At 37.3% G+C, this 18,178-nt stretch overlaps 1 protein-coding gene and 1 non-coding gene across 4 annotated transcripts in view; one reads left to right on the plus strand and one right to left on the minus strand.

Annotated features, from left to right (window-relative positions):
* Nucleotides 1-18,178, plus strand: part of SH3GL3 (SH3 domain containing GRB2 like 3, endophilin A3) — a 107,523-nt gene that overhangs the window by 49,067 nt on the left and 40,278 nt on the right. For 2 of the 3 annotated variants that reach the window (XM_045516769.2, XM_010955138.3), the window contains exons 2-4: nucleotides 9,275-9,343; nucleotides 14,783-14,855; nucleotides 17,381-17,524. In XM_045516769.2, the coding sequence (XP_045372725.1) occupies nucleotides 9,275-9,343; nucleotides 14,783-14,855; nucleotides 17,381-17,524 (286 nt within the window). Of the gene's footprint in view, nucleotides 1-9,274; nucleotides 9,344-14,782; nucleotides 14,856-17,380; nucleotides 17,525-18,178 lie in introns of those variants that run through there. The other variant, XM_010955141.3, reaches the window with a different exon arrangement.
* Nucleotides 8,931-9,003, minus strand: TRNAP-AGG (transfer RNA proline (anticodon AGG)). Its single transcript has one exon. It is a non-coding gene; the product is annotated as a tRNA-Pro (tRNA).

Consider the following 18,178-nt stretch of genomic DNA (forward strand, 5'->3'; position numbering starts at 1 on the left):
TATCAAGCCTCCTGATGACTCCCTGAGGGCTCACTCTATTCTTCTTATGTTCACTTTATTTAGACTCAGAAGTTCTCTGTATTAATTTTTATCTTGGAGCAGTTTTCTACCATGTATATATTGCTCTGCTATTTCCTCAGCTCTGATCCCATCTGCTTTCTGTCTTCTAGGAATTTCTCACCATTTCTGATCTGCTGCTGGCACCATTTTTGTTTTTCAGCACTGTTATGCATGTGTCATATGCCTCTTCTCAATATGTATATATTCAAGTTTATTTAAAGATATTTGGTACAGTGGAGAGGAAGATGTGGGTATTCAGTTCACCATCTTGATTCAATGTCTGCGACATTTTCTATACGTTATCTATCTACTTCCGCTTATTGACTTTAATTTCTTTATCCTGCTGCTATAATGATTAAACTTGAAGGGGCATTCAGGGTACAGGAGACATAGTTGCCACATAATAACCCTCGGGCTTTTTGTTCTTTTGAATATAGACTATTTGATTCTGTATAGTTTAGTCACAATTCTACTTGCAGATATGGCTAGTCAGACATGAACATTATTTCCACTATTCAGACAGGGGAGGATGAAGTGGGCCAGCTTTGTTTGTTAAGCTTCCTGTAGATAATTAAATCATGATAAATACGATACATGCAAATGTTGAAAAGATTGAATGCAGGATTCACGGGAGGGAAGACTAAACATTTTTACTGAAATAAAACATACAGACAGGGAGGTGACAGGTCATACATACACAGCTTGATGTATTTTAACAAAGCGAACACTTCCACATAACCAGCTCACAATACCAAACATGAACAGCTCCCTGGCAGACTTCCTGGTAACCCTAACTTAAAGGTAACCACTACGTTGACTTCTGTCATCATGGGTTAGTTTTTCCTGTTTTTAAATTTTATATAAATGGAATAATACAGTATGTTTTCTTTTATTTTGGAACTTTATGTAATTAGAATCACACATCATGAACTTCTTTCATTCAGTTTTATGTCTGAAATCTACCCATGTTGTTGCATGTGGCAGGTGTAGTTCTTTGTTTTTAATTGCTGTACAGTACTGCATGAAAGAAATAATTGTGTTGTAGTTATTCATCCTACTATTAATATAGACCTTTGAGTTGTTGCCAGTTTGGGGTTATTATGCATAATGCTGCTTATACGTGAATTTTGGTGCACATAGGAGGAATTTCTGCTGGATATTTACCTAGGAATGGGTGTGAGTCATAGGGTATGGCTATTTATGTACTCAGTTATAGTAGATCCTGCCAAACTGTTTTGCAAAGTACTCATACCAATGTATACTCCCACCAACAGTTTGTAAGTGTTCTCGTTGCTCCGCTAATCCCCAGAAGCACTTCTGTATTTTTGTTTTAAAATAATTGTAGTCATTTCTGGTAGAGATGTAGTGGCATCTCACTGAGGTTTAATTTGTATTTCCACGATGATAATGAGGTGGAAATATTTCCATATGCTTATTGGCTATTTGGATAACCCCTTTTTGTGAAATTGTCTCCACGAGGCTTTTCCCTGTTCTAAAAAATATTGAGTATGTTGCCTTTCTCTTAGTGACTAGTAGGAATTCTTTTAAATATCTGAATGTGATTTTTTTGTCAGATAAATGTGTTGAAAATGTCTTCTACTCTGTGGCTTGGTTTTCCACTCGCTTATTCTTCTCTTATTTTTAAAGAATTATGACGTATCAATCTTTTCTTTATAGTTAGTATTTTGGGAACTGGTTGAGATATCTCTTATCCCAAGGTTATGTTAATGTTTAGAATTTTTAAAGGTTTAACTTTGACATTTATTTTAAGATCACTGAGGAATTGTTTTTGATCTATGGTATATGGTTAGGGGTCCTAAATTATTTTTAAGAATATAAGGGGATTCTGAAATCAAAGACTTTGAGAACTAGTGATTTAGAGCTGGAAAATCTCCTGTGAGAACACCTTTAGCTCCATCCCACAAACTTAGATTGTATCTATATATTGGTATTATTTAAAAATATTTTCTAGTACACATAGTGATTTCATCTTTGATTCAGGTTAAACTTGTTTAATTTCCAAATATTTGGAACATTTTTCAGGTATTAATTTCCATATTAATTTCACTGTGGTCAAACATACTCTGAATGGTTTTAGACTTTGACCTTGTTGGAGATGTGTTTTATGATTCAGCATATGGTCTGTTTTGGTAAATGTTAGATGTTTACTTGAAAACAATTTTTATTCTGTCGTGTTTGCTGCAATGTTTTACATCTGTCCATTAGATTGTTCAAGTCAACTCATTCTACTGATTTTTTGTTTGTTTGTTGTATCAGTTACTGAGAGAGTTGTGTTAAAATATAAAAATATTTGGAATTGTTTATCCCCAGTTTTGATTTTAAAAGATTTTGCTTTATACATTTTGAGACTATGTTATTATGTCCATATAGATTTAGGATTGTTAGAGCTTTCTTTTTAATTGACTTTTTATAGTTTTTAATGTCCTTCTTTATTCTGGTAATAATGTTTTTGTCTAAAAGGTATATTTCATATAATATTACTATAGCTTCTCAAGGTTTTTTTTTGTTGTTGTAGATGTGTTTGTCTGATATATCTTTTAACATCTGTTTATTTTCCTTCCATATCATAGTTAACGTACGTGTCTTACAGGCAGAATGTAGTGTGTAGTCTCATATTTTGTAGTCTTGGCTGATGCTTCTTTTAATTAGAATAGTTAGTCCGTTTATATTTAAAGTAATATTTTTTCATTTAAATCTGCTATGTTATTGTTTGCTATTCATCTCATTTATTCTTGTTTCTATCTCCTTTCTTCTTTTGAATTAATCATTTTTATTATTCAATTTTGCTTCTCTAGCAGCTTGCCAGTTATATATTTATCATGATTGCAAAAGCAATCCTAGAGATTACAACATGCATTTTTAATGTGGTGGTGTCTTCCTTAAATCAGTGCTTTATCATTTCCAAGCAACAGAAAACCTCATTACAATTTAACCCTGCCTCTTTAGTGGTGGCTTTTGTGCTGTTTTCATGTTTTAAAATTCTGCGTATATTTAAAACCTCATAAGATACTATTATTGCTTTAAACTGTTAATATGCATTTAGATTTAACTTTCTAGTTCTCTTCATTTCTATCTACACTTGGTTGTTTTTCTCTGAAATATTTTCCTTTTATTTGAAGAACTTCCTTTAGTGTGTCTTTTGGTGTTTTTGGTGAGGAATTATCTCAATTTTTTTGTCTGATTATTTTTAAAATTTTGCCTTCATTTTTGAAGGATGTAGTCACTGAGAATAGAATTTTAAGTTGGCAGATATTTTGTCAGCACTTTCAAGATGTGATTTCATTGTCTTGTGGCTTCCATGACTTCTGTGGCAAAGTCAGCTGACAATCTTTTGTGTTGCTTTTTTGAGTGTAAGGTATATTTTTCTTTGATTGTTTTTAAGTTTCCCTGTCTTTGGTTTTTAGCAAAAGACTTGTACCTACATGTAGTTTTCATCATATTTATCCGTCTTGAGATTCATAGAAAAGCTTTAATCTGTAGCTTGAGGTCTTTTGACTCCATCAAATAATTCTTGACCACCTTTTCTTTAAATACTGCTTCTTCTCCATTTCTCTGTTCTCTCATTCTGGAGCTGTGAAATACATGTATGTTAGATGTTTCCCCTGTGTCTGATATGTTTTAATGCTCTTTTTTTTTTTTTTTTTGTATTTTCCATCCTCTTTCCCTTTATGTTTCAACTTGGAATGACATATTCTCCAATTCCAATTCATATATTCTCTTCTTTGCAGTGTTTAAGCCCTCTTTTTGAATTTTTAATTTCAGTTATTTAATTTTTTACCTATAATTTTCATTTGTTCTTTTTTTGTTTTCCAGTTCTTTGGTGGAAATCTACTTTGTCATCTATGTTCTTGAATATATTAGTCATAGCTAACTTTTTAAAAAGTCAGGTAATGTTGTTTATAACATTACATGTTTTATGTGTACCATATTATATTTCTAGTTCTATACAGCCTACAATGTGCTCAACACTAAAAATTTAGTTTCTATTCATCACCATATAGTTGATCTCCTTTACCCATTTTGCCCTCCATTCCTGCCCTTTCCCCTCTGGTAACCACTACTCTATTCTGTGTATCCACATATTTGTTTTTGTTTGATTTGTTCAATTATTTTGTTTTGTTTTTGTTTTAATATTCCACAAACGAGTGAAATCATACAGTATTTGTCTTTCTCCATCTGACTTATTTCACTTAGCATAGTACACTCAAGGTCCATCCATGTTGTCACAAATGCAAGATTTCCTCTTTTTTATGGCTGACTAGTACTCCGTTTATTCCTAGTTATTTTATTATTTTCCTTGTGATTGCAAATGTTGTTGTTTTCTTAATTTCTCCTGATAGCTCATTGTTAACACACAAAAATACAACAGATCTTTGTATGTTGATTTTGTACCCTACAATCTAAATGAATACAATATTGTTTATTATTCCTAATAGTTTTTAAGTGTAGTCTTTAGGGCTTTCTGTATATATAATCATGTCATCTGCAAAAAGTAACAGTTTTCCTTCTTCCTTTCTAATATGGATTGCTTTTGCTTCTCTTTCTTACCCAATTACCCTGGCTAGGCCTTCTAATATCATGTTGAATAAGCGTGGTGAGAGTGGGCATCCTTGTCTTGTTCCTAATTGTAGTGGGATAGCTTTCAGTTTCTCACTACTGAGCATATTGTTAGCTGTGGATCTGTTAATCATAGTTATTTTAAAGATATGTTTCAATGTCAGTATTGAAATTGCCTGTTGGATTATTTATTTTTTTCTTAATTTTCAGTTGTTTGGTTCAGTCTCCTGGCACGCTAGGTGATTTTTTATTTTAATGGCAGATGTGTGTGTGAAGTACATGAAGACTTGTAGCAGTTCTAGGTGATGTTATCTTCATCCAGAGAGAAAGTTTTATTCTGGCACATAATGAGGGTCAAGGCCCATAACCTTGATACAAACAGGGAACAAAATGATTTCAAGTTTGCATTTCAGGCTCTGTGAGGGTGTGTCTCTTTCTACCTTGCAGTTGGTCCTAGGCCTTAGGCCTTCAGGATCTGAACCAAAAGCCCAGGGTGTTTTCTGAGGTACCTCGTTATTGCGCATCCTGAGCCCCAGTTTTGTCTCATGATCACGGTGATAATGCAGGAATCTCTGCTTAGATCTTTAGCCTCCTAGCAGCCTCTTTGTGCTGGTAACTTAGCATCTTGCCTGGTGTATATGCAGCTTCGAACTGTCGAAAGCCTTGAGAGGAAGTTGCACATAGCCTGGCCGGTTTACTTCTTTATATTTCCATTTTTTCCCTGGAATTTTGGCCTCTTAGATCCTGGTTTCCTACGTTACAGTGCACTTCAATTTTCCTCTTCCCAGCCCAGTGAGGCTGCTGCAAGTTCTTGGCCGATGGTTTCTGTTCAGCTTTTGCATCCTGTGTTGCAAGGCTGGAATTTCCCCAAAGGGAAAAAGCAGCTCTGAGTGTCCAGCTCTTCTTGGTGCATTTCCCTTCTTCATGATTTTGGCCCTTCAGGTCCCGATTTCTTTGGATGCTCACTGATGCCTTTAGAGATTTAAAAATTTTTTTAAAAATTTTGAAATAAACTTAGGCTTACAGAAAAGTTGCAAAATTAGCACAAAGAGCTCATAAATGCCCTGTGAACAACTCAACAAATAACCTTCATTATTTATATTTATAATTGAATATTGCCATCATTTCCAAGCTGGCAAGAGCAGAGCATGACAACTAACTAGTTGAAAGAAAAAAACGAAGGAGCCAATGGAGAAGATGATATTTTTGGTTCAGTGTACACTATTCCTCTGAGATTTTTCCTCGTATTAGGCATCTCCCATGACAGATAAGGGTGAGAAGTGCTCTGTCATGTACTTTTCATACATTAATGTAACAATATCTACAGTTATGCCTGTTCGCCCCTGCTCCTGAATGCAGACGCACCTCAGTGTGTTCAGAGCATCCATGAACATCCTTCCCCCTCCCTGTGCTGCTATTGGTTCAGAATTCAATTTTATTGTTTTGTAAACTCACATATTTGCTTTTGCTTGTTTGTTTTCAAATCAGTAGTTACATGTGCCACCAGCACCAGAGCCTACCAATTCCTGTTCTCACCGTTGTTTCTTTGGTCCTTTCCATCTTGGTTCAATTTTTACTTCCTTGGTGAAGTAATTTAGCATTATTTTTATTAGAGACTGTGATGGTCTGTATGTATTTCTATTTTGTTCTGTCTTTCAAACAACAGTTTACGGAGACATAAAATTCCAAATTTTCACTTATTTCTTCTCAGCACTTTGAAGCTTTTCCTTCACTGTATCCTGGTATCCACTGTTGCCACGGAGAAATCTGTCAGTCATATTGGTGCTTTGGCTATTTGTTTGTTTTTCCCCCGTGATAGTTTTAGAAATTTTTATTCTTGAGATCTTGACATGTCTAGATGTGAATTAGTATTTATCTAGCTTAGCACTTGAGTGCACTTCCAAACCATAGACTCATATCTTCCTTTAATTGTAAGGGAAAAAAAATAGCTATTAACTCTTAAAATATTGATTCTCTTATATTCTGTCCTCTTTTCTGGCGTGCACATCGGATATTTCCTGGAGCCTTTCACTTATGCTCCATACTGATTGATTGATATTTCATAAGAAAAAAATAAAACCCTTTTTTCAAAAGAATTTTTTGTTCTTTGAGAAAGTTTCTTAATGTTTTCCAGTTTACCAATTCTCTTCCTGACTAGGCCCGGTCTAGAGTTTATGCATCTCTTGAATTTTTCATTTTCAGGACTACGTGTTTTTTATTTCCAAGATTTCTAATTTTGTAGAGCTGTTTAAGAATTTCCCCCCTTCTTGTGTAACCACTTGCTCTTTATTAATCGAAGTTATTCCTTTGTTTATCGTATTGATAATGGCTAAACACACATATCAAGTCTTTGTCAGATAATTTCATAAAATTATTTTCACCAGGAGTGAATTCATGTTGTGATCTGTGATATTATTGGCTATCTTACTTGGTGTTATACTGATTTGTGTGCCTTAGAATTTAGGTTTATAGACTTAATTTGAATCAGGGAAGATGTCTTTTTGTCACTTTTAACCCCTCTGTGCACGCTTCTGTCTAGCAGTTGTGATTTCTTCCACCTGGCTTCCCAAGGCCCCGATTCTGAGTGTTGGTTTCTGTTCTCTGGTGATATTGGTGTAAATCTCAATCTAGCCACAGAGCTGGGGGTAACCTGCTTAGTCCTTTGGTTTTCGGCCTCCCTGAGCCTGCAGATCCCCAAACACATTAACCGCAGACAGTGACTCGCATCTGGACATTTTTCCTGGCCTCTCTTTCTTTCGCGTCCCCCGGCTTTAAGCAGAGCTTGATTCTAGGCTTTCGTCTCACAGAACAGTTTAGATCCCTTTTTACCCAGTGGGAGCCAGACTGCTGGCTGCCAGAGCTTGTAGCAGACAAGTAGCCTGGCAAAACTGATGCTTCAACCCTGCTCACCGTATTGTATTTCTGTCCTTTTTCTGGTCCACCCAAAAGTGTCTTTTCTCTTTTTAAGCACTGCTTATGTTTCTGGTTTTCTTTTTTGATACTTCTTCTGTGATTGCGATGTAGTCAGTCTTAGGGAATGTATTAGAGTTGAATTTATCTAGTCATTTTGACCAGAATTAGAAGCTTCAGTATTTACTATAGCTTCCAGCACTTAAAAGAAATAGGACTGCAGTTTCTGCAACTATGGAATGAGTTCAGGAGCCCTATGGTGATCAGCCCTATCTTTTTCATCTTTATGTCCCCCCGTCACATAGTAGATGCTCAACAATATTTGTCGAATGATGGTCAAGTATCAAATATCGTCACGTGATCTAGAGAGCTAACACCATATGCGTATTTACTCTTACTTTGGCAAAACAGCTGAACATCACTGGGGAGTTCAGGAAAAGCAGAAGAATGATCATGACTCTTAACTTTGACACCTGTTGAGAAAAAAATCCCACATTGTTGTCTCCTTCCAAATAAGGAACAAATATTAATCACATTAGTTTCTGTTCTTTGAAGTGGGAACACTCATTCTACTGTACATACTGCTTTCTGAAAACAGAACACTGCCTCTGCCTACGTTTCAGCTTTTGTTTTCCTTCCTTCTCCCTTGAGCACTGTTCATTATGGTTAAACCAAATTTCTCACTGTTTCTTGAGTACATTTGTCCTACACTCTACCACTGAGCTATATGGTTCTCAACTGTCTGGAGACTATTGGTTTTCACAACGGGTGTGTGTGTGCTGCTGGCTCCTAGTAGATAGAGGCCAGGGGTGCTATTAAACATCCTACAATGCAGAGGACAGCCGCCTCCACAAGAAATTATCTGGGCTAAATACTAGGGTGCCAAGGTGGAGAAACTCTGCCCTACAAATTTGCTGCCTCCGGGTCTTTTTTCACATTGCCTTATGCCGGAAGGCCTTCCTTCGGTCCTGCCTGTTGAAATGCCGCCTGTCCTTAAAAAGCTAGTTCAAATGTTAAGCCTTCCAGGAAGCAGATCTTGAATGAACCTACCCTTACCCCTCACACCTTAGCCCCTCAGAATTCTTTCTGTGAATCACTAAAATGCCTGTCACTTAGTATGTTCACAATAATTTGTATTTAATAGTATTATTTGGTGTTGTTTGTATTGTTTCTCCCTTATGTTTTAGTTGATTGTTGGTATATGAACTCTTTTGCTGAAATGTGGGTTCCTGGGTGGCCAGGATTAATCTTATTTATCTGTTTCTTTCTTTTTTAACATTTTTTTATTGAGCTATAGTCATTTTATTATTTAAAAAAATTTTTTTAAATGTTTTATTTATTTATTTGTGGAGGAGAGGTAATTAACTTTTTTTTTTTTTTAACAGAGATACTGGGGATTGAACCCAGGACCTCCAGCATCCTAAGCATGCACTCTACCACTGAGCTATACTCTCCCCTCTTATTTATCTGTTTCTACTACAGCAACTTCCATGTGTTTTACATATAATAGGTGCATAATATCTATTGAATGAATGAGGAATGTGTATCTTCCCATGTCGTTAGTTATGGTTACTCTTTTCAACAATTTTCTTAAAGGACTTAGTCTAAAAAAAATCCAACAAGCTGAACCTGAGTTTTTTTGTTGTTGTTTGTTTGTAATAATTTGTGTCAAATACTGTGATAACAAATGACTATATAATACAATAACTTGTGTTTATTTCTACAGCTATTTAGTGAAAAAATAAGTGGTGTAGAAGGAACGAAACTAGATGACGAATTTCTTGACATGGAACGGGTAAGAGAACATTTTAATGTAAATTGTATAATAAATATGACTTTCATCGTGGTAGGAAATATACTGATACTGTGAAGGATATTAGAGTGGCGATCTCGGATGTTTGCAGTCAGGTGTGGCTTATGGAATCCGAAAAAGGTCAGTTCTTTCACTCTTCCTAGTCCAGATGAAGAGCCTGGATCTTGGAGGCGGGATATGGCTAACTGGTGCCCTCTCGTGGACAAAAGTCAGAATGCGCACAAAAGATGGTCAATCTTGGGAAACAGTTTAGGCCTAAGTAATTGGGACTATGTATCTTGGAGAGTCAAAATGTATTTCTGGGACAAGACTATTCAAATATATAAATGTTGACTCAGTGTGTGGAAGACTCTGTTCCCATGTGTTCAAGTTGCTGCTTAACAAACAGGTTTTATCCTGGTTCTGCCCCGAGGACCAGTTGGATAAGCTGTTTCAGCCTTTTCTGAACGTGTGCTCTGCTTGCCGCACACGGATGCTTTGAGGATCATGCAGAAAGTTAATGTGTATGAAAGCGTTTGGAAGAATGCAGCGCGCATGGTACAGAAGTGATTGTCAACAAATTCCGGAGGAAGACTGTAGATACTTTGTCCTTGAACAGTCTTCCTGGTCAGCTGTGTGAAGGAGTTTAGGTGGAGGCGGTCGTGGGACCACCACTAATTACCAGCTTCCTCAGTTTCCTTCCCATTTGTTTTGGGCCCTTTAAACACAGCCTTGTTTTAGTAATTAGACTCTCCAGATGAGAGAGGGCAGAAAGGACAAAGCATCTTTCCTCAGGTGTGACATGGAGGATATGGGCTGTCGCAGGTAGTAGAGCGTTCAGCAGACGCTGGGGAACCAGTCCCTTGGTGGCAGAGAGGGAGGTGGTTTCTTTCTTCAGGATACCCTAGACCTGGCCATGCTGTCCTCCAGGGAGCTCCTTGTTTTCTGGAAGAGCACAATCAACTTTCTAGAAATGTTAATGCCTAGATGGAAAAGCTTACTTTGTTTTGCTTTTGAAAAAAGTTCATTTCTGAAGATTGAAAAACATAGAACATTTAAACATCATTGGCATGTTGGAAATTACTTTAAGAATCACTTGATAAAGAAAGACATTTTGTGTAATTTTATCACTAACAGAATGATTCCATTGAAATGTTAAATGTAAAAGCACATCTCAGGAATTTTAGTTTCTGCTGGAAGACTGACACCTCTTGTTTACTTCCTTTCTCTCCCAAAACCTCAGTGAGTGACAGAAGAGATATAAAAATAAAATCTATTATCTGCTTTATTACAATACTGGAAAGCACAGAAATATCTAATATGTGACAAGAGGCCTTAAGAACTTTCTAGAAGAGGTGAATTAGGTGCTATCAGACCCACGTAAAACAAGACACAGAAACGACAAAGTAGTGGAGAAACATGTTCCATGACAAATGCGAACCATGCAGAAGGGGAGGAGCAGTAGTAATGTCAAAATAAAATTTGATGCCAAAAGAGTACTAAGTGGAGAAAGACGTTTTTAAAAAATTATGGAAGGATGTAGTCTATCAGGAAATTGTAGCAGTTATGAACCATTATACATCACACAGCATGGCATCTAAACATGAAAGGTAAAAGCTGTCAGAACCACATGGAGAACTGACAAAAATCAGTAAAAGATTTCACATACCTTTCTCATAAAATAATAGATTAAACTGACAATAATAGGCTCATAGAGAATTTGCATAAAATATGGTTAATAATTTCCATTATAAATAAATATAAATATCTGCATTCCTCAAATGGACAATACATATTCACTTCAAACTTCTTTAAAACAGTTTTAATAATCCAGTCATATATTGGGCTATAGAAACAAAACTCAACAAATTTCCCAGACTAAAATAGAACACAAGGTTTACAAGGAATCCTGTAATTTCCAAATAATAATTTCCAAATTCTGGATGTTTGGAAATTGAAAAACAGGTAAAAATAATTCTTATTTCAAGAGGAAATGAAAAGTAAAATTAAAGATCATTTAGTCAAGAGAACCCTATGTATCAAGACATGTGATACATGGCTACATCTTACCTGAATTTAGTAGGAAATAAATGTTGGAGAAGCGTGACTCACTGAAGCCAAAAAGCTAGGAAAATAACAGCAAAGTAAATCACTCTAGGCGAAAGGAAGAAATCAATACCGATAAATGAGAGATTAATAAAATAAAAAAAATGATGACAGTAAAAAGGTAGAATCGATAAGTCAGACCAAGAACTATTTGTTTTGAAAATCCACCTCTACTCCTGTGTGTGCAAGAGAGGCAAAAGGGGAAAACAAACTACGTGAGGAATAAGGAGGATATAATGACAGTGTGGAATCTTTAAAAAAAATTCTTTTTTTAAAAGAGAATACGACAAACAGTTACCAGAAACTAGGGCCGCCGGCGGGTCTCTAACTCAGGGACTGAGATGTCAGTGTGTCAGTGGCACAGGCTTTGGGGAACCTCAGGGCTGGAGTACCAATACTAGATGGAAGTTCCAGAGTTAACTGACCGGCAAAGATGCCTTCACACTGAGTGGACTTTACAAAAATAATGTTCACTTCTGTACTTTCCTCTATTTGTCCTGATGGTGTCCCGAGATACTTGCATTGTGTTTAGTTAACCTGAACACACACCCACCCCACCCCCAATATCCGCAGTTACTCTAGGAGGGAGGTTTTGTTTTTATTTTTTCAGACTACATGAGTTATTTTTTCATTGTTCATCTTGATTGCCCACACTTGCCAACATGTTTAGTGTCAGTCTCTTTAATTTGTAAAGGGTTTATTCCCAGTTTAGATTCCTGGGCTGTCCTGGAAGCAGGTCCAGCATGTGCACATCAGTGCCTGGGAGTTTTTGGCCAAGTGTTTCTTGACTTTTTTCCCCCCAAAGTTGTAGAAGAGTCTGAGTAGAAAGTATCTCTGTCTCTGTCTTCTCTCATCCTCACCCTTTGGAGGTGACACCTAGCTTCCTGATGGCTTTTCATGTCTAAAGAGGGTTGTGTACATGGAATGGAGCACTCTAAGTTGTGTTTTAATTAATACTGAATTTATATAAAGTTGTGAATTTAAAACTGAGTTCTTCTTAAGCCTTAAGCTGAACTTATGGATCTTACTTATAATTTTAGTAATTTCAGTATAAAGATGGTGATAATTTTTAGTTGATAATCATTTTACTTAAAGATTTATCACTATTTACATAATTAAACAAATTTTCTTAGACATTTCAAACTGCAGTACAAACACAATGCATAGGATTTCCTCAAATTTCACATCAAGTCTAAAGCAGGATTGTTCTATGTGCTTTCATTTCTTGTAACTCTAATAAAATATAAACACTGAGGTTATCAAATTCTCTTAAACAATTCAAAGAGCTTCATAAACAATTGAACGTACTGATGGGAGTTCAAAGTTTACAAAACTTGTTACCAGGTCAAATGCACATACACGCACGCCCACCGGCACACACAGCTAGCTCACTGGTATCAGTAATATGGGTTTGATTCATTTCTTCAATATCTTTTCTGTGCTGTCTTTTTAAACCTTCCTGGGGCCCCAGATATAAGCATTCAGCTTAAGGGGAACAAATAGAATTGCAGACCGAATGAAATTGCTTGTTTGAAAGCTTCTACCCCTAAAGAGATCACAGGTTTTCCCCAGACTGATTTTGTTTGTGTTATAAATCACTCTGAGCTTGTTTTTCCCCTAGCAATGCACAATAAACGTCTTTCCAGGACATACAGATCTTCCTTATTTCTTTCCCCTTGTGATTAAAGAGTATTCCTTTATTTGGATGTTTCACAGCTTATTCTGTCAGTCTCCTATTGATTATCATTTAGGTTGTTTTCAGCTTTTCAGATGTCTAAGGGACATCTTTTTACCTCAGTGCGGTTTGCTCATGTGTCCCTAGGTGATAAACCCCTGGAAGTATGATAGCTGGCCCATTAATAGGTACTTCCGCCTGGATCTCAAAAAGGTTGTATCATTTTGTATTCCTGTTGTATATGAAAGAGCCCATTATAATACCCTGTATTGGGTCTAATCAATTTAAAAAGTTTTTTTTTTAGATCAGTCAGGTGGGTGGAAAGTACCTCCTTTTTATTTACAATTTTTCTGAATCTTTTGCCAAATATTCATAGGCAACTTGTATTTCCCCTCTCTTGTGGATTGCCGGTTTATTTCTTTCCCTTCTTTCTAGTTGGGTTGCCTTTTTTTTTTTTTTAAATGGGAGTTCTGAGTATAATAGATACTAACACTTTATTTTTTTACATTTTACTTTCTGTTCACCACTTTTCTCAAAGTTTATGTGTTGTGTCTTTTCATGGTTCCACTTTTAAATTTATGGAGTCAGAATTCTGGTCTTTTTATTATGACGCTTGGGTTTTAGGTCATGCTTGGAAGATCCTTCCACGAAGTATTTCAGAATATTATCCTGTATAATTTAGTACTTTTACAGTTTTTTTTAGGTCTATATTTTTAATCCTGTATGTAGTGTGAAGCATGAAATAACTATTATTAATTTGCCAAGTTTTAACAAAAAAGAAAAAAAAATCAAAATTGTGATGGGATTTGAATTAATTTTACATGTTAATTGTGGAAGGATTTACATCTGTCCAAACTGAATTTTCCCATCTAGGAATGTGGCCTTTCAGGTAGGTATTGTGCATTTGTCGTAATATTTATTCCTTGTTATTGCTCATTTTTAAATTGCTCTTACATATGGGATCTCCTTTTTCTTTACATTTTCTTTTGGGCAACTGATGGTATGAAGTAAAGCTATCAGAATGTGTACAGTTAACTATTCTGTGTATTCTCACATTCGTTTTCTGGTTAACCAACAGCCAAGATTGCCCAAGAATGGTTTTGCAGAAGGAAAGATTAAGTCTTAACCTGGCAGGGAAGCCTTTGATGGTAACGTCTTCTGCCCACAGAAGAGTGTTTATTTTTGTAATAACACTAGTGACTATGATTCTTGCATTATTGGTTTATTGAGGTAGTTTCTCATATGAATCCTTGTTATGCCATCCTTATGTAAGTACAGAAATTCAAGTTCACCCACGGTTGAGGAAAGTTTGTCTCAGGAGTGTCTAGTCTTGGTTTTGAGAGTAATATATCAAATATATCGAGTAATTTAGTGGCATATAATAGCTTGTCCAAGTTTTTCTAAATATTATATTAATATTCATTTTAATGTTGAGAAAGAAATTAGTGTTTTCCACTATCATTGGGAAGAGCCATCATTGGAAGGATGTCCCAGAATCAAAAAGTTAAGAAAATATTGCCTTTTCCAAAAGTGGTGAAAACATTCATTTGGATTAAAATCATTATAATGGTGTTATAAGTATTAAATTAATGAAAGTCATTTCTCTGTTTGTTTTTCTGTATGTCGTTTACCAATATCTTATGTGTTTTTTTTTTTTTAAGAAAATAGATGTTACCAATAAAGCTGTTGCAGAAATTCTTTCAAAAGCCACAGAATATCTTCAGCCAAATCCAGGTAAAGTTAGAAAATGTCTTGGAATATTTAGTTTTTCATTCGCTGTCACAGATTCCAATAATCCAGCATGTATAGCTGACATGATCTGGAAACAATGTCCTCTGTGTCCAGATAATGAAATTCAGTTTTGTTTTTTTGAGTGACTGAAGGTAGTTGCTGTGAATCTTAGCTGATGACAAACAGAGCAGACACTTCTGTGAACCATGGTGACACTGTTTGGATGGGGTTTTGGTCTTAGCAGCAAGACACTGCTAAGCAAAGACGTTTTTAATGATACTCTTCAGAAACCTACTAAGTACTTTGTAAAGGTTTTCTTATTCAGTTGTTTTCTCTTTAAAAAAAAAAAAACCCTCTGCTATCCTTTTCTAACGGTGTATATGAATTTTAAATGGCTTTCACTTCATGGCTTTTGAGCTGATGAAATGAGGCGTAATGCATATGAAAAACAGTGTGAGACAGTCCAGTGTTACAGTAGCTTCTCAGCGGGAGGTCTCTGATTCCTCGGCATTGAAGCAGCCTCCCTTGACGAAGTTTTCCTAAGTTCTGGATGATAGAAAACCAACAGAGGGCGTCCGAGCTTTGAGTTCTGCGGGTTTCCAAATCTGCCTTTACTTTTCATGAATTTATTATTTGCACGTAACGACTGTGATTCCTTTGGCTGTAGGAATCAGCACACACTCAACCATCTGAAAATCTAGAAAATAAAACCTTTAAAACATAAATTTAAGAAAATATCATGGCCCAGGGAGGATGGCAGGTATACAGTTCTTTAGAATTGTACAGATGATTATGGTTTTAAAAACCATAATAATATATTTCTTCCCTGGCCTCCTCAACGATTGAACCACACAAGTCCCTTCTCCTGATAAATCAGTCAGCAAATATTTAGCAAATGCTTTCTCTAGGCAAGGGGCTTTCCTGTGTACTGTTAAGTTGGACAGGGAGCCTGCCCTCCATGAGCTGATGTTGGAACGGGGTAGGGAGGTGTTGACCAACAATGGAAGTGTCCACTTGACAAGAGGCCTCTGGTTATTCCTGGAGAAGAAGGGGGAGGCCTAGCAGCCTCTAATTCAGTTTAATGAACCTCAGTAACAGGCCTGCTTACATCCCACATCCTGCCCTGACAGTAGGGAAGAGGAGCAGTGTGTATGTGTGTGTGTGCGCACGCGCGCGTGCTGTGGGCGTGAAGCCTGTGTGCCTGGGGACCAGGAGGATATAAGTGCTTCTGAGGCTGAGGTGGGCAAGATTCAAAAAGGCTGACACCGTGAGTGTCTGAAGTCTTGCTACTCAAAGTGTGGTCCGTGGACCAGCAGGATCAGCATCCCCTGAGAGACTGTGAGAAATGCAGAAACTTGGGCTCATCCCAGACTGACTGGATCAGACTCTGCATCTTAACAGGAACCTTGGGTGGTTTTGCGTGCACATTAAAGTTTGAGAAACACTGGTTGAGAACACATTAAAATAAATATGTAATTATTAAAATAAGAGAAAATAAAATTTATCCCTTTACCAGCTAAAGTTACCTCAAACACCACCTAGCCTACAGAATAAAATCCCAAACCCTTAGCTTGGTGTTCAGTTCACAGTCACATTTTCCCATAGGTATTTCCTGACTTGTCCTGTGCTAGTTTCTTCTTCAGTCAATCCAAGCCTCCTCTTTATCTGCTGGTTATGTACCATTAAGCATTCCCCTTCTGAGCCTCACACTATTTCTGCACTTTGGGAGACACCTTTCCGCCTTCATTCAGCATGTTGTTATGTTTTCCTTTCCCTACACCACACCAATAACTAGGTGTGAGCTCCTTGAAGGCAGAGGCTGGCTTAGGTCTTTCTGGAGTTCCAGTAGTTAGCATGGTGTGTCGCACAGAGCCGAGATTCGTGAACACTCCTGGCCTAAGTCACAGAAAAGAAGGTCCCAAGCAGTGGCCGCCTATCATTTCCCTTGGGCCTGGGAGCTGAGCTGCACCTGAGGGGCTGTCAGCACAGACTCCCATTCACTCTGGGGACATCTGTCTCCTCCCGTAGGTTCTGCTTCCTACATTGAAGTGTGCAGTGGCCCTCCTCCATGATACTGAATATAATCAGTCTGGGTACATGCTTGGGGGGTGGGAGAGTGGTGTTTAATGACCAGTTGGTAGTTTGAAACATCCACCTCAGCAATTCCAATCTTAGTTTGCAATCGGTTCCCAGGAAAATTTGTCTGCCCAGGTGTCAGCGTCTGACAACGTGTTAGCTGTGGGTGGGGTAATGATAGCCCCAGGTACTATTATTTGGAGTCAACAGCGTGTGCCGTAATTTCTATTTCCCATCGCGGCTGTGCGACGGTGCCCTTAGCTCCCACCTTGGTTAAGATTCCAGAAAATCATGTGAGAACCTAGGTAGTTCACACATGGTCCCCTCATGTCTCAGGTCTCTGATATTTTGCCCAAGGCGACCTCGATTTCATCAGCCACGTTTGTTAAATGCCATGCACCTGTCACTCCACCTTGCCACTTTAAGGAATTACAAATGATAATGTTTTTAAGCATACAGAGCTAAGCTAGGAATGCTGAACACTGTGTCGAAGATCCGAGGACAGGTGAAAACCACCGGCTACCCGCAGACGGAAGGCTTGCTGGGCGACTGCATGCTGAAATACGGGAAGGAGCTCGGGGAAGGCTCCGCTTTTGGTGAGTGCTCACCCACCACCTGGGAGAGCCGAGAATGCGTCCTTTGTTGATACTGTGTTATGCACAAGACTTTCATTTTAACAACCCTTATTATTTTTTCATATTCTCAAAGTAATACATATTCAATGCAGGAAGTTTATAAAACACAGGTAAGTAAAATGCCAACATCACCCATAACCACTTACCCAGTGACTGATCCAGTCACACTCTCTCTTGTATATCCCCTGTACCTTGTGTTTATTCTTATTTATATTCACATAACCTTTAAAAGTTAAAATGGAGTTATAAGATATTTACCTTAATACCCTTCTGTAACCTGCGTATTCCCACGGACAATAGCGCAATCCATGTCATAAAACAATTAATCTTCTACAATATTTTTTAAAGGCACCCCAATATTTCAAGTATCATAGTTTGTTCAATCAACCCCATTTATTGGATATTTAGGTTCTTTTCTTTATGTAGCTGCTGCTGCTTTGGTAGCTTCCCAGGTACCCTGTGACTCGAGGGAACGTGTATTGAGAAAGAACTGGCGTCAGGAGGGCGTTAGCAGCAGATGGGCTGCTTGCTGTCCTGAGGAAAACACTGTGCTGTTGGATACCCTCTTCTTGGGGCCACAGAGGGGAAGCTTCCTTAAATGCAGAGACCTGAGTG

Source organism: Camelus bactrianus, chromosome 27, assembly GCF_048773025.1.
Source record: "Camelus bactrianus isolate YW-2024 breed Bactrian camel chromosome 27, ASM4877302v1, whole genome shotgun sequence".
NCBI lineage: Eukaryota > Metazoa > Chordata > Mammalia > Artiodactyla > Camelidae > Camelus > Camelus bactrianus.